This window comes from Asterias amurensis, chromosome 9, assembly GCF_032118995.1.
Source record: "Asterias amurensis chromosome 9, ASM3211899v1".
In the NCBI taxonomy this organism is placed as follows: domain Eukaryota; kingdom Metazoa; phylum Echinodermata; class Asteroidea; order Forcipulatida; family Asteriidae; genus Asterias; species Asterias amurensis.
Genome location: NC_092656.1, coordinates 5,278,209 through 5,293,436, shown reverse-complemented (window position 1 = coordinate 5,293,436; position 15,228 = coordinate 5,278,209). Strand labels below are relative to the sequence as shown.

The 15,228-nt window shown below is 38.6% G+C and overlaps 1 protein-coding gene across 2 annotated transcripts in view; it reads right to left on the bottom strand.

Annotated features, from left to right (window-relative positions):
• Positions 1-15,228, bottom strand: part of LOC139941766 (unconventional myosin-IXb-like) — a 65,733-nt gene that overhangs the window by 10,226 nt on the left and 40,279 nt on the right. The window contains exons 11-24 of one of the 2 annotated variants that reach the window (XM_071938379.1): positions 14,386-14,575; positions 13,838-13,916; positions 11,434-11,646; positions 9,356-9,398; positions 8,392-8,499; positions 7,539-7,730; positions 6,581-6,703; positions 5,765-5,914; positions 4,939-5,126; positions 4,139-4,378; positions 2,874-3,053; positions 1,890-2,145; positions 633-1,112; positions 174-290 (exon numbers count right to left, since the gene is read on the bottom strand). In XM_071938379.1, coding sequence (XP_071794480.1) covers positions 174-290; positions 633-1,112; positions 1,890-2,145; positions 2,874-3,053; positions 4,139-4,378; positions 4,939-5,126; positions 5,765-5,914; positions 6,581-6,703; positions 7,539-7,730; positions 8,392-8,499; positions 9,356-9,398; positions 11,434-11,646; positions 13,838-13,916; positions 14,386-14,575 — 2,559 coding nt within the window. The remainder of the gene's footprint in view (positions 1-173; positions 291-632; positions 1,113-1,889; positions 2,146-2,873; positions 3,054-4,138; positions 4,379-4,938; positions 5,127-5,764; positions 5,915-6,580; positions 6,704-7,538; positions 7,731-8,391; positions 8,500-9,355; positions 9,399-11,433; positions 11,647-13,837; positions 13,917-14,385; positions 14,576-15,228) is intronic. The other variant, XM_071938380.1, reaches the window with a different exon arrangement.

Genomic DNA, 15,228 nt, shown 5'->3' with positions numbered 1-15,228 from the left:
TTCGACCACAGCAGTCAGCCAATGAAGCAGAGTTTTTATGAGAGATGTTAAATTTGCATCGGGGATAAAGAGTATTAATTTTGGGGGTTTTTTTTATGGGAAAATAAAGTCTACATATTAAGTATTGTATTCTGTGTCACAGCTGAGGGAGTATTTGGTGTGGAATAGCATACCTGCTGCATGGCAACCGAGTACGTGGTCATGAGATTGACTCTGAAGTCATTGAGAGACTTCTTGAAGACAAGATCCACAGCCGTGTCACTCCCTCCGGCTTTCTTCATCTCATGAATCTAAACAAGAAAAAAACATTTTGAGCAAATCAAGCAACTTTGGTTGTTACAAAAGCGCATTTTCTAGCGAGGGTTCACTGTAGACTGTTTGAAATGTTGAGATTTCGGAACAAACACTCCTCCCAAAAATGATTTCTAATAGTAATAATAAAAGTGAGAGTAGTCCCTGTGGTGGTTGGAGTGCATAGCAATATTCCGAAAGCACTGAGGAAACATCTAGAGGAAAAAGGTAGGGAAAAAAGGGGTAGATGCTCTGCAGAAGGAGGCACTTTTGGCAAACGGGGAGGATCCTGAGAAATGTCTGATGTCAGACTGTAGTTGATTTAAGCTTTCGAAGCTTACCTTAGAGTACAAGAACATATCCATCTGCTGCAGCTCCCTTGCATCCGACACCACTTTATTAGGAGGGTACCTCCACTGGGACATCCCGTGGATGCTCATGTTGCTTGAACCCCCACGGTTCTTCTTGGCGGCTGCGCTGGCCGCAGCAGCAGCAGCAGCCGCGCTAGCTGGATCCTCCTGGAACTTTCTCTCTGCTTTGATGGAGTTGACTTTAGGCTGGAGGGTGACCAGCTTGGACGGCTTCTCTTGACCGAGAGCTTCGGCTGCTTGGGGATCAGAAGGTTTCCGCATGAAGCGACGCTTGAAGTGTTTCTTGGCTTTCTTGAGGGCGCTGTCCTTGGATACTGGTGACTCGGGCATGGAGGGAAGTGAGTCTTGCTCAGATGGAAATGGGGAACGTGGAGAGGGGGTCTGACTGATGAAGGCATCGTCTTCGATGGGAGAATCGAGCTGTAGAGCACTCACAGGAGGCATGTTAGTCTTGGAAATAAAATGGAGAAAACAAATCTGTAAATATCTTTACCTCACGCTCTGTATAAATGTACAATAAGGAAAAGTGTTGTTAACATACATGTATCATCAGAACAGGGACCAACTTTATAGAGCTGCTTAAGCAAAAAAAGTAGCTAAGCACAACCAAATTATACTTACAAGAAGGTCACCAGTCAAAACACTATGTGATTGGTATCCTGCTTATTTTTGCTTAGCAGACAATCTTCAAGTACTTTTGTGTGTTTAAGGCATGCTCTATGAAATTTGGCACCAGTATCATGGATAAACACACAAACCATATCGCCATGAGATTGTGTGAGGTGCAATGTATCACAACATTCAGGGCTCAAACAAAAAATACGGGTTTTCTCAATTTAAGATCATTATAAAATTAGCAGCTATGGCTAACATTGAAACACAGGATGCCAGGAGGGACAGCTGCAGCCACAAAGACAGCCGCAGCCACAGCCACAGCCATCAATGGGTGTTTGGGTTGCATGGTGGTATATATCCCCGCCTTACACCTCTAGGACCCCCATTACAAATCACGCCGGGGGCACTACGTGGATTGGGTTTTCAGTCCCTACCTCACTGCCTAGGTCTTCCCTGGAAGGTTTTCCTCCCACATCTAAAAATGAAACTTCCTTGTCTCCTCTCCATTGGGTTCTTGGCTAGTACAGGTGATTAAGCTCACTTTACTGAGACTCCTTGCCTTCATAACTAGAATAAATGAAGCGAAATGAAATCAATTCAGACAAAACTCACCTTTATTCTCAAGGCTTGCACCATATCATCTGAACTCTCGCTCTCCTTGATCGATGATGTAACCTGACCATCAGCGTCCGTTAACCTTTGACCTTCAGTATCTGTTAACCTCTGACCTTCCACCACATCGCCTTCTTCTAGAGGATAGAGGATGTCTTGGGAATCTCTTCCGGAGTCATCTCCAGAATGGTCGTGCTCTCTATGGATGGCGTTCCTCCTATGATGCTCTTGGTAGGCAAAAGCAAGATCCTTGACCCTGATGGAGTTGAAAAGACAATTGATGATTTTATTTTTATATTACGAGACTTATGATATAATTTTTTTTTATTATGAGAACAATTTATTTAGCACCTCGTAAGGGTTTACAAGGTGCTGCAGCGCATTCAGCAGCTACTGCCAGAAACACCACGGCAAACCCCTTCGCTTAGCTATAAGTGTAAAACAAACTTGGTTCTTTTAGATGCATTACACAACACATGGGAACATGCTTAACTGTCTATCCAAATGATAAGACACTAATGGTCAAGTGTCTTGCTTGAAGACACAAGTGTCATGACTGGGTGGTCGATAACTTAGTGGTCGACCCCCACACTCTGCTGTTCAGGAACACCAGGGCCCAAATTCATAGCGCTGCTAAACCATAAGCAAATTTTCGTGCTTACTGTAGGAGAAAAATTGCTCAGGAGCAAGCGTATTTCATAGGTTAGCAGAAAAATTGGGCGACAATATAGCGTATTTACCATGGATTGCATTGTGACGTCATTTATTTTTGTGCAGTAAGCACCGGAAGGTTAGCATGCCTTTTCGTGTGCTTACGGTTCGCAGCGCTATGAAATAGAAAATCGCATAGTAAGCACAAAATGGGCCGCTAAGCAGCGCTATGAAATTGGGCCCAGAGCTCGAGTCCAGTGCTCATAGCCGCTGGAGCTCTTAACCGCTCCATCACAATGCAAACATTTTAGTGAAGTGTCCACTGATGTTTACCTTGATCCGGAGCGCTGGACTCCAGTCAACATCGGCGGTGTCTCAGGATGTTCCTCCTCCTCTTCCTCCTCCTTCTCCTCATGGTGGTGGTCTGGTATAACATGAGGAGTCTTATGAGGTGCTTCATCATCTAAGAGCAGCTCATCGGAGCCAACAGACCCATCCAGGATACCACTGCTCCTAAGATACAAGATACTCTTATAAGGCATCATACATACCTGCCAACATTCGAAACCCAGAAATAGGGACAAGCCTGGCCGGGGTCCAGGGGTCACCAAGGCGGGGTACTGTGAATGAGTGTTTTCTTCCAGGGGGCTCTGCATTGCAGGGGACAGTGCCCACTGGAAGCTAACAGAACTACACAGCTTCCAGAGTCATTTGGGGGCTAAACATTAACATAAAGTAAATTAACTTTGAATGTGGAACTACTCCATAAAAACAATACATTAGTTCATTATTATTTGATAACACAGCTTTTCACCACCTTTCTATTGGTGTAGACCTTTGTATGTGGATTGTTTTGCTTGTTTTAGTTTTTATTGATATACACACACACACGCACACACCACATGCTTGACAAATGATTTAATAAACTTGATACAAGTCCTCCACACGAATCTCCCTCTACACGTGCGTACTTGTTCACTCACACGGCTACTTTGGGATGAAATGCACGTTCGCTCAGCAAGTCTAAAATACATCTAGTCTTGTTCTCAGCCGTTCATCATCAATTTTCTTACTTTTTAATAATACAATCGTGAAATCTGAGAAACCGGGACAGTCCCGATTTTAGGCGTCTTTGAAACTCAGAAACCGGGACTGTCCCGGGAAAATCGGGACAGTTGGCAGGTATGCATCATATCAAAACCAAATTTATATTATTATTGTTTTTGTTAAAATTGTTATCTGCATTTTTTCAATTTTGTGGTTGGCTGATAGGATGCGTAGTTTCATTCATTTGTCCCAAGAGTGTAGTTGCTCATCTTTAGTAAAAAGTTAATAAATATGTTTCAAATAATTTGTATGCTTTCTGCCAAAGTATTTTATCACTGTTAATGTCTATATAATGTATGTGAGGCCCCCAGACGATTAGCTGTGCTGGATGGGTGAAACTCATTAAGTATGGATTTAAACAACAAACAAATATTAATAATAAAACAGCTTGACTTTTTCAGACAAAATAGTCTGGCTCCCTTTAGTAGTGATAATAACCAGCACTCATCATTCCAAACACACACACAGGGAACCAGACAAAATATACTCACTCCTCCGATTCCATCGTCCTCGTCCTCTTCCTGTCCATCTCAAACTCTTCCAGATCATCGGGAGTCAGGATGCCTTCGTCGCTCATAGAGGAATGAGCCTCGTCTCGTTGTTTGGCGGTAGACGCTCGTAGAAGCTCTTCCTGTAGCTTCATCTGCTCTTCATGCTCAAGACGCTGCCTCTCTTCCTCCTCAAGAAGGAGGCGCTCTTGCTCCTGCCTCTCATCCAATAACTTCTCAAATCTGTTGAGATGAATAATTGTTCTTCACTAGACTTCTTGGAAGTATCTTAGTGCTCAAATTTTTAAGAAAACTTAACTATCCATATTACTTGTTTTGTTATGTTTATGTACATGTCATCTACACAAGCCTGGATTTTCATCTTTGAGAGGGTCATGATGGCATTTCAACCTTTTGTTAGATCCCTGGGGTCTAGATTTGACAGAGTTTTAGGAACTCTGTTCTCATTATCTGAGAAGTAGATCAAAGAGCAGATGGAAATTTGACCGTTTATTTATTATACTTCACCAGGCTAATTATGAACTCAGATAAAAATTGAAGTTTCCAATCTCTGATTATAATAATTTTAATTAACTATATAAATTGATCATTATTATTACTATCATTATCATTATTATTTATCTACAGCTATAGAAAAAAACATTCAAAAAAATTTTCAAAATTTATCAGCACTTTGGCTTTGAGACAAATTTAGCGTAATATTCAAAATGAGGGCTGGTGTGCAAAATAGACTGGGGCCCTACAGATAATAAATTTTAAAGTAAGCATTCAGGACAACTCACAGTCTTCGGGCTGCGTTTCCTCTGATGTAGCACTGGAGCCATAGAGTACCCCGGTGAAGTTTCTCCAGTAGACTCCGATGATGGTAACCACGCCAACAGCTCTGAATAAAGATGGCCGCCAGCTTGCGTTCTCTCTCGTTCTGCAGTTGCCGGAGTAGCCTTCTGCTGAACATCCCTCGTACACCAGACTAAAAAAGAAAAAAAGAAATACACTTAATTTACTTGCGGAAAGTTGAAGATAATATTTTTTAAATGTCTGTTGTATTACCCCCCCCCCCCCAAAAAAAAAGAAGGGAAAAAAAGAAATCCACAGCATTTTCTTGGGGACAGATGAAGAAACTTTTAGAAAAATGTCTGCTGCACTACCGAATTTCTTTTCTTGTGCTACAGAAGTGTTCCTTTTGCATGCAGTGCAGTTGGTTGCCTCAGAGTTGCCTGTAAAGCTGCCCTGTGTGACATGGCCTTATTAGGTAGGGTCATAGATTGGTAAATGCTCCAAAATACTAATGGCCATAACAGCTTACTTGGTGAGCAGTTTACCCCAAAAGTTACCCCCGCGAACTTTCACACTGTGTCCCAATTCAGGGGTTCGGGTTGCATGTTTCAGGAATAAGCCAGGGTTTTGCTGCTTACTCCAGAGCAGGGGGTGGGGCTATTCCTTGGGGTAAACCCATTTGCTGGGGGAAAACCGAGGGGGTGGGGTGGGGGTGGGGGGTTGTAGGTAAAGAAATTATAGTGTGAACAGGACATCCGTTATTCCACGGGGAAACCTCAGGGAATAGAGTAATGTGAAAAGGGCTCAAGCCGACAGTTCCGACAATCCTACCTGTATAACGATAGTAGAGTATTTTATTTGCAGGTATCTTTGCCTCTGTAGGATTCCCCTCATCCATCTCTGTACAGTCACGATCCTCTTCAAGACATGATTGTGTAATGCTTCCTGTAGCTTAAGACGTTCACTCTCTCTCAAAAACACCTGTAGAAATATAATGAGTAGGATCTGAAACTTTGCATGGTGGAAGTATAACTAAGAGAGGTTTGCGGTAACACCATGTGAATATCTCTATTGAGTAGTGTTGGTTCAGAAAAGAACCGGTGGTTGACAACAAATAAGCCTGAAAAACTGTCATATGCAATATCTGTTTGGAAATGTTTGTAAAAAGCTAGAATTACAAAGTTACTCCTTTGCTGAACAGGGTCCATTTTCAGGGACACGTTGAATTGGATCGGTTGAGTTGGTCCATGAAAAGCGTTTGAAACTGACTGGTTAGAGAGATGTTTTAAAAGTAGAATATGATGATCCACACAAACATGCCTCGAAATTGCAGGGTTTTTGACTCCATAAAATGGCCGAGATTGTTGGTAAAGTAAAGGAAAACCCACGCAATTTTGAGGCATCCTTTTGTGGATCATTATATTCTACTTTTAAAACATCTTCATAACAAATGGTTTCAAATGCTTTTCATGGACCAACTCGACTGATCCAAGGCAATGTGTTCCTATAACATGGAGTTCTGCGCTTAAAGCACCCTATAAAGCACAATATTTCTATGGGTCATAAGAGCAGAATTTTGGGGTAAGAAATGCCATGAATTGGGCCCAGGTTAATAGACCTCTCTGGAGTCACAAATCCAAATCTCACCTTGCTTTTGCCAAGTTGATAGTGTTTAGGATCCAACTCCATGTTCTGCAGGAATCGTTGGATGCTTTCAAGGTTTGATGCCCTGCCGTTGGGTAGCAGCAAATGAAATCGATGACAAAACTCCTACAAAAACAATTCAAAAAAAGAAAGATGGCAAAACATGTAATCAGCAAGACAGTTGATGAAGACTCTCAGTTGTTGCACAAGTTGTTAGACGAATCATTATAATAGCTGTAGTAGCTTCTTTTGAAAAGTTTGTTTATTGTTTTTGCTGCTTTAGTCAGAGAGAGGCAGAAGGCACACATTTTTCAATGTTAATCCCATGTTTTTTTTTCTGTGTGCTTTCTGCCTCTCTTTCTCTCTCTATTCATGTATTTCCACTTGACTGCTTTTGCTACACCAGTATACCTGTTTGTGTGTGTTGTGTTGCCCTCTAGAAAGACTCTGCTTAAATATTGGATCTAAACATCAGGGCCCAATTTCATAGAGCTGCTAAGCACAAACATTTGCTTAGCATAAAATTTCTTCCTTGATAAAAACAGGTTTACCAACCAAATTTCCATGTGATTTTCAGGATAAGCAAACAAAAGCTGAACATCAGTAACAAGCACTATGCAACAAATGGAAATTTGGCTGGTATTCCTGTTTTAATCGGGGCAGAATTTCATGCTGAGCAAATTTTTGTGCTTAGCAGCTCTATGAAATTGGGCCCAGGGCCCAATTTGATAGAGCTACTTAAGCACAAAATATAGCTAAGCACAACAATATTGTGCTTACCAGAATAAAGTTAACAGCCAATGTGCCATGTTACAAGTACAAATTGTGACTGGTACCCTGCCAATTTTTCCTTAGCAGGAAGGTATTAAGCATAAACAGATCTATGACATTTGGCCCAGGCCACTAACTATTCTTTTGATTTTAACTTTTAAAACAAACCGCCATTTCCCGAGACTCTTACCTCAAATGTGAGTCGTACATTGTACCCAGACTGCCTGATCCTGACAGTCTCCAGCATCCCGGTGTAGTGTAATTGTCTCATCATCAGAGCCTCATCAAGACGGCAAGGTTCCTTATTGGAATTAGACTTGATGCAGCGGACGAAGAACGGGTTGGCTTGGTTAAGTGTCTCCATCAACTTACTCAAGGACAACTAGAAAAAGACACGGAAAGAAATTTAATTGACCAACAGGATACAAAACAATTTGTTTTATTCTATGGCATTTTTAAAATGCTGCTTCCCACTTTGGTAATAAACCTTATGAACATGGTGTCATTTGGGGCGCCCTAAGCTAGAGGTCAAAAGAAGGTTGCTTATCATGTTTGCTGCATATGCATAGATGTGCGTTTTTCATTGGTGCATCATTATTTTACCTCCAAAACGGAAGCATGATGAAATCAGTGCCAAATGTCTATCATCAAAAACAAGAATCAGAAAATGGTAAAAAACCCTGTGATATATTTTCACTAGTTTCAAAGATCAGGGTCCAATTTCATAAAGCTGCTAAGCACAAGAATTTGCTTAGCCTGAAATTTCTCCCTTTATAAAAACAGGAATGTCAACCAAATTCCCACGTGATTTTTAGGACAAGCAAACAGCAGCTGAATTCCAAATACAAGCAATATTCAACAAATGGAAATTTGGCTGGTAATTCTGTTTTTATCGAGGAAGAAATTTAATGCTAAGCAAATTTGTGTGCTTAGCAGCACTATGAAATTGGACCTAGGTTTGAAAATCATTTCCGGCCCTAAAACCACTGGCCTCGGGCCTGCAGTCAAACGTAACATTCCAGCCCTGAATGCTAGACACTAACCTGGAACTGTGCACTGACAGTTGGTGGAAGTTTCTTGGTTGAGGACCGACGGAAACCAACCATCTTCCTGCTCATCAATTTCTTCATAGACTTTAAATCTCTCAAACCCTGGAATATAAAAACAAATGCAGTTCCATTAATTTTTGTCAAAGGAAAAAACGATTAAGGGAGTGATTGTGTTGAGTTAAAAATGCTGCAAAACTTTTTTTCATGTTAGAGGTACAGACTCTCTCCATCATTTTAAATAGATCTGAAGGTCTGGACATAACGATGGTAAATTCTTTTCATCTCTGTGTGTGATGACAAATTTGCCTCTTTCAAGAAAATCTGAAGGAATGGGGTGAAAGATCCTGACAAATCACATTCATGGAATCTTGGTTTCCACTTCTACCTTCTGTGGTGAGAAGTAAAAACAAACAACAAAACAAACAACAAACAAACACCCCGACAAACAATCAAATATGAAAAATAAACAAATTTTCTTGAACATATTTTGTTTCAGAGACAACCACAATGTGTGTGTGTGTGTGTGTGAAAAATTTGATGAGATTAAAACAACTGACTAACATTTCTTGTTTTAGCTTTATATGGCACATAATCAAACATAAATCACGTTCCAAAAAAGCTCCCTCAACAATCTGAAAGCTGTTTTGCCATAAAAAGAAGTTGAATTACATTTTACCCCCCAAAAATATGCCAAACCCTCACAACAGCAAAAATAAAATGAATAATTACATTATAACAAACATAGCAATTAATAGTGTTCCGTCTCGACCAAAGATACAGAAATGCCAAAGGTGACTGCACTTTCTTGTTTACATCGACTTCAAAGATCAGAGAAGTATTTTAATCTGATTAGAGTGCCACGCTGTAAGGTTGCAGGTGTTTTCAAAGGTACCAAAGGCAATTACAGCCAGTAAAATGAATTACAGATCTTGTAACACTCTAGCTGCTATTACATTACCTTGACTGGTGCAGCCTGGGCTCCTCGGAAAGACTTGTTCTTCCTTGAGAATCAAAAAAAATCAAATTTATTTTCAGTGAGGTAAACTCGGGAATTTGTGGATAAGTTGCACTAAAACCACCATATCTTTGTTCAAATCTATTTTTTATATTTTATTTACCCAGTCATGTTTCCCTTGATTTATTACTTGATCAACTCAGAACTTTTGGATAAGTTGAACTAAAATTACCACTTCTTTGTTGTTAACTTGAAACATGTACAATGTAGATTGAACATTTTCCTAGATATGTAAATTTTAGACATTTACAATGCGTTCAAATTATCGGAAAGACTTCCTTTAGAATAAAAAACAAATAAAATTTGTTTTCAGTGAGATCAACTCTGGAACTTATGGATAAGTTGAACTGAAATTCCCATTTCTTTGTTGAAATCTAAATTGATTAAAATCTATCCGGTCAGTTTCCATTGTGGTTTATTAACATTGTAACTTTAATAATTACAAATTGTGATTCATTCAATCATACAAACCAAACCTAAATTATTAAAAAGTGTTAACTTACACAAATAAAACAACACAAAGCTACCAATTCTTTTTTATTTTTAAAATATAAGTTTCACTTCCTAAATGAAATCCTTTGGTAAAAGAAGAGTTTTTTTTCCCCACAGCAATCAGAAAATGCAAGATATTGTGTTTCAATCAAAGCTAAAAATACACAAAACAAACACTAGTTTCTGTAGTTACGATCATAGAGTTGTATATAAGAACTAGGGGGCGCCTCGGGTGATGCTGCGTGCACAAACACAACGGGAGACCGCAAGGTGACATGCACACCATGTTTGTATGATGGATGCTGCACATTAAATTTGAAGTACATATCAGTGTGTTTCGGATAAATACACCCTTTGCGGTCTAAAAAGAAACTTACATAAATGGTCAGGCGCCGTGCCTCGTAACTAGGCTCAACCCAAGTGCGGAGCGAGGCAGCCGAAACGCCACAGGACATGATACCCACAATGGTACCCTAGAAAATGATGAGGTTTATTATGCTCTTAGGTGCATTTTTAACATGTACTAGGCTTATTTTACATGATTGTAGTTGTATACTGTTAATGCCAAGCAAATATTATTAGGCTTTAAAAAAGAATCCAGATTATTATTTTTTTTTTCACGTAAAAAAACCCCAAAAAACAACGCAGAATTCCGCGCAAGAGTTGCATGCCTGTCTTATATAACTCTATGAGTATGATGAGTAGGGTAGGGTAGATGGCCTTAGCTTTCCACTCTACAAGTATGATAGACCATGTATAGACCACTTACAATAAGTGTGACCTCATACATTCAGTCGCCTTTTTCTACCAGGCAAAATACATGTACTGCACTGGTGTTAAAGTTTACATTTTGTGTCATAATTTCTACATAAATCAAAGAGTTATAAAAGTAATACTCTACACATTTTTATATCAAAATCTAATATCAAAAATTGTGCAATCTAAATAAAATATGAGATTTGATGTAGTATCCCTTAAGCTGTGTACAAATGTTGCTGTTACGTTAGTGGCTAATGGCTAATGGCTACAATCGTTGCTGTTACGTTAGTGGCTAATGGCTACTAACAGATGCAGCTTGAAACCTGTCAAATGCAACCAAAACCAAAAACACTGACCTAAAAAAACAGTGACCTAAACTGACAACTTGCACTTATTTTAACATGTTAGTGTGCTGTCTACAATTTCTATTAAAAAAAAAAGTCAAATATGTGTCCGCACATTTTTGCGGGAAAACTTACAAAGTCAGTGCGAACTTGGTGTAATGATTCTACACGAAATAAGTGGTATTTTGATGAATGAACCTCACAATTCCAATATCACACATAATGAACATTCCAACTTGAGTATTTGGGGAATGAAATATTTATAATGTTATTTGTGAATTTAATGTTACGAACAAGGACTAGCAGGTTAAAGCAAGCACGTAAACAAACATTTCAGTCAACTGTTAAAACAAACTTTAGACGAGTGTTAGTAGTAGCATGATGCGTGGGTAAAATAAAATCAACATGCTGCAATGAGATACATACTTCATAACACGAGTAGCTTTCCAATACGAGTCATCATACAACAGGCTGGGTTTGAGGGAATTGCCGGGACCGAGTAAAGGTTGCCCCTCAGTTAGTAAGGGGGATAGCTGGTCATCCTTGTTCTCTTCCGTGGTGGTTGACTCAGCAGGGTCCCCCTGGACAGTCACTTGGGGATTATGCTTCCGACCATGCATAGCTCGGCGGTTTTGACGCCTGTGGGTTTGGTACGAAGCAAAACAAACACATGCAATGTATAACAAGCTTTTTCATGCAGTCAATGTTAATGTTATGGGGGGATGCTGTTGTTATGAATGGGGTACCTCAATGAGATGTATACACAACAAATTTGTGACAGGCCTGAATGCATAAATAGCAATTTCTCAAAACAAAACGCTCTACATGTACATTTGCTTCGACTTTTACAAATCTGTTTTGAAGTTTAGGATGACCTTTTTCTTAATAAACATTAGGTATGACTAATATATAAAAGAAAACACAATTAGTTCAATTCACAAAAACATCAGTTAGTTAGCAATAATACACTTGGTAGTCCTCCAACTGCATCAACAACAAAACATTTTAACTCAGTGTAAAAACTTTCTGTTCAACAAAACTAGTTAGTATTCATACAACAAAACAACATACAAAATAAAATGTATCTAACTAATGGTAGACGCTGTTTCCCAAAACATCAGGGCCCAATATCAAGGCTCTGCTCCCAATAAGCAAAGATCTGGCGAAAAAATGAGTTTTGGTCAAACAGGTTTACACAGACCTCAAAAAAAAATTTGAGATGGAATTACATTGGTGCACTGTTACCAACATTTGTAATCACTGCTACAAATAATAATACTAACCAATTTTTATATAGCGCTTTACCACAGCCCGAAGGGCGTGCCAAAACAAATCATCATTCCTAGTGTCTACTCATGTTATGTCATATCAAGTCACCAATGCACACGACACAAATGTAGTATTTCCTTAAAAATCACTCACTGCGGCGCTGTTGGTCACAAACAACTACAACATTGAAACTATATGTGATACTTTCATCACAATAGGCGGTTATGCTTTTAATGTAAAAACTATGTCGTTGACTGATTATAAAAGTTGTTGGGCAAGCCAATGCTTTAAAAGAAAGATCAATCAAAATGAATATATTTCTTAACCATTTGGTTATTCAAACTTTTTAAAATATATTTTTGACACTAACAGTGTACTGTCAGAAAGAAATGGCTACAATGTTTCATTTTTTTTTTCGCTGTTGAAGTTATTTGAAAGAGTCACTCACACCTAAAGCTCAACTTGGTCCCAGAAGTTCAAAACATACGAGAATTATTTAAAAAGAGTCAATCACACCTAAAGCTCAACTTGGTCCCAGAAGTTCAAAACATACGAGAATTGCACAGTCTATTAAAGCCAATTTTATCTACCTTATCGTAAGCAAGCAATTAGTGAAACGAAAGTATCAAATGAGGCCAAGTAAGATTATCTGTCACTGCAATAAAACCATCCAAATTAAAGAACAACAAAACCCTGAGCATGTCTCTATAGTCATGCACAGTTAAATGCAGACAAGTTGCCTCAAATTAAAAAAACGAAACCCCCAAACCAATCCAAACTCACAGCTCCGGATGCAAACACAAACGTGGGTGAGGGGTTTGGTTTCAAAAACTTGTCAAGCCAGTCGATAGGAACTTACTTTATCTGGCGCATGAGCCGATACGTTTTGGCTGCGTAATACATATTTCTAAGATAGGATAGATGGGCTCGGACAATCAGCAACATGTACATATACAAACAACTGGGGGGAAATGCATGGCTGCAAAGACTAATAGAGTGTCTGTATGGACCATAATCATTCAATTACAATAAAGGATAGTAAAATAACCCACATGGTTCCCTGCAAACTGGTGAGGTTTCACATGGTAAACCACAAAAGAGTAAGTTTTCACATGGTAAACAGCAGACCAGTGAGTTTTCACATCACGATAAACCGCAAAAGAGTGAGTTTTCACATGGTAAAACGCAAACTAGTCGGTTGTTACATGGTAAACTACAAACCAGTGAGTATTCACATAGTAAACCACAAACCAGTATTGAGCTTTCACATGGTAAACCGCAAACCAGTGAACCTTTACATGGTAAACCACAAACAAGTGAGTTTTCACATGGTAAACTACAAACCAGTGAATTTTCACGTGGTAAACCACAAACGAGTGAGTTTTCTGGTGGGATTCGAACAGGGTCTCTGAGCTTGAAGGCAAGGACAGATACTAGTATTGTACACCAACCCAACTGCCCCTAAGTTGAACATAGCAGTAAGTATTCCTTGGTGCGATAACAATAGTTCAACTTAAAGACCTAGAAATAAAATTTAAAAACATTTTAAAGATTTAAATACCTGAAGACGTCTTCCTCTGGCGACTGTATATTGATGGTCAGCTGTTCAGGCTTCTTCACTACCTTTTTTGATCGCTCACCTGCATTTTAAAAAAAAAAAAAAAAAATTTAAAATCGACGGCCGGGCAAATTCCACTGACAACTTGAAGCAGAAATCAAGCCTTCCAAGTAATTGTCATCTTTGTAAAAGTTGTCATTTATCGATAAAATAGTACAAAACATCAAAGCATTTTAGTAGTTGTTAAATTGTCAATTTATCTTTGTTCTACCCCCAAATTATTTCAAATATACCCAGTCTGAGTCATGAGTACAAACTTTTTTGTTTTCCATTTTATGACCAGTTTGAAAACCACTGATGTTGCAGTTATCGCAATGTTATTATACATATTAACAATCGCTGCTTCAATGATGAGTGCTTGAGTTTGTCGAAGACAAGATCTGCAAAGAGTTACTCAATATTTATTAGTTGTTGTCTCTGTAGCAAAAAGCATACCCATGATTATGGCTGTGCACTACTTCAAGTTGTTATCTTGAGGGGAAGCATCTTACCTCCATTTTTATGTCTCCTCCCGGCAGCCAAGAAGCCACTAACCCCTCTGAAGAAGGCCCTGACGATGGCCCAACGAAACACCGCTAGTGGATCTATACCAACGAGCTCACGGACAAAGGACAGACTACTGTTCTTAAGCACCGACGTGATTTCTGGTCTTAAGAGATCAGTGTTCTTCTCCCGGAAATCCTGAAACATTTGGTTGGAGTAAAAATTATGATTTTAGCTTGGGGAAAATGGTGATTATAAGCTCAAGAAAAATGTGATTTTAGCTTTTACAGAAAAATTATGAAGCTTCAGCAAACAAAGGGTAATTTTTAGCTTTAGAGAAATGAGGATTTTTGTTTCAAATAAATTATGTTTTAACTTAAGAAAAACAAGGATTTTAGCTTCAGGAAAATTATAATTTTAGCTTCAGAAAAATTATGAAGCTTCAGAAAAATGATGATTTTAACTTCAAAAAAATTATGATTTTAGCTTCAGAAAAACAAGGTTTTCAGCTGTAGGAAAAATGATGATTTTAACTTCAGAAAAATTATGAAGCTTCAGAAAAATGATGATTTTAGCTTCAGAAAAATGATGATTTTAACTTTAAAAATGATGGTTTTAGCTTCAGAAAAATTATGAAGCTTCAGAAAAATGATGATTTTAACTTCAGAAAAAAACAAGGTTTTCAGCTGCAGGAAAAATTATGATTTTAACTTCAGAAAAATTATGAAGCTTCAGAAAAAATTATGATTTTAGCTTCAGGAAAAATAGTGATTTTAACTTTAAAAATGATGGCTTAAGCTTCAGAAAAATGATGATTTTAACTTTTAAAATGATGGTTTTAGCTTCAGGAA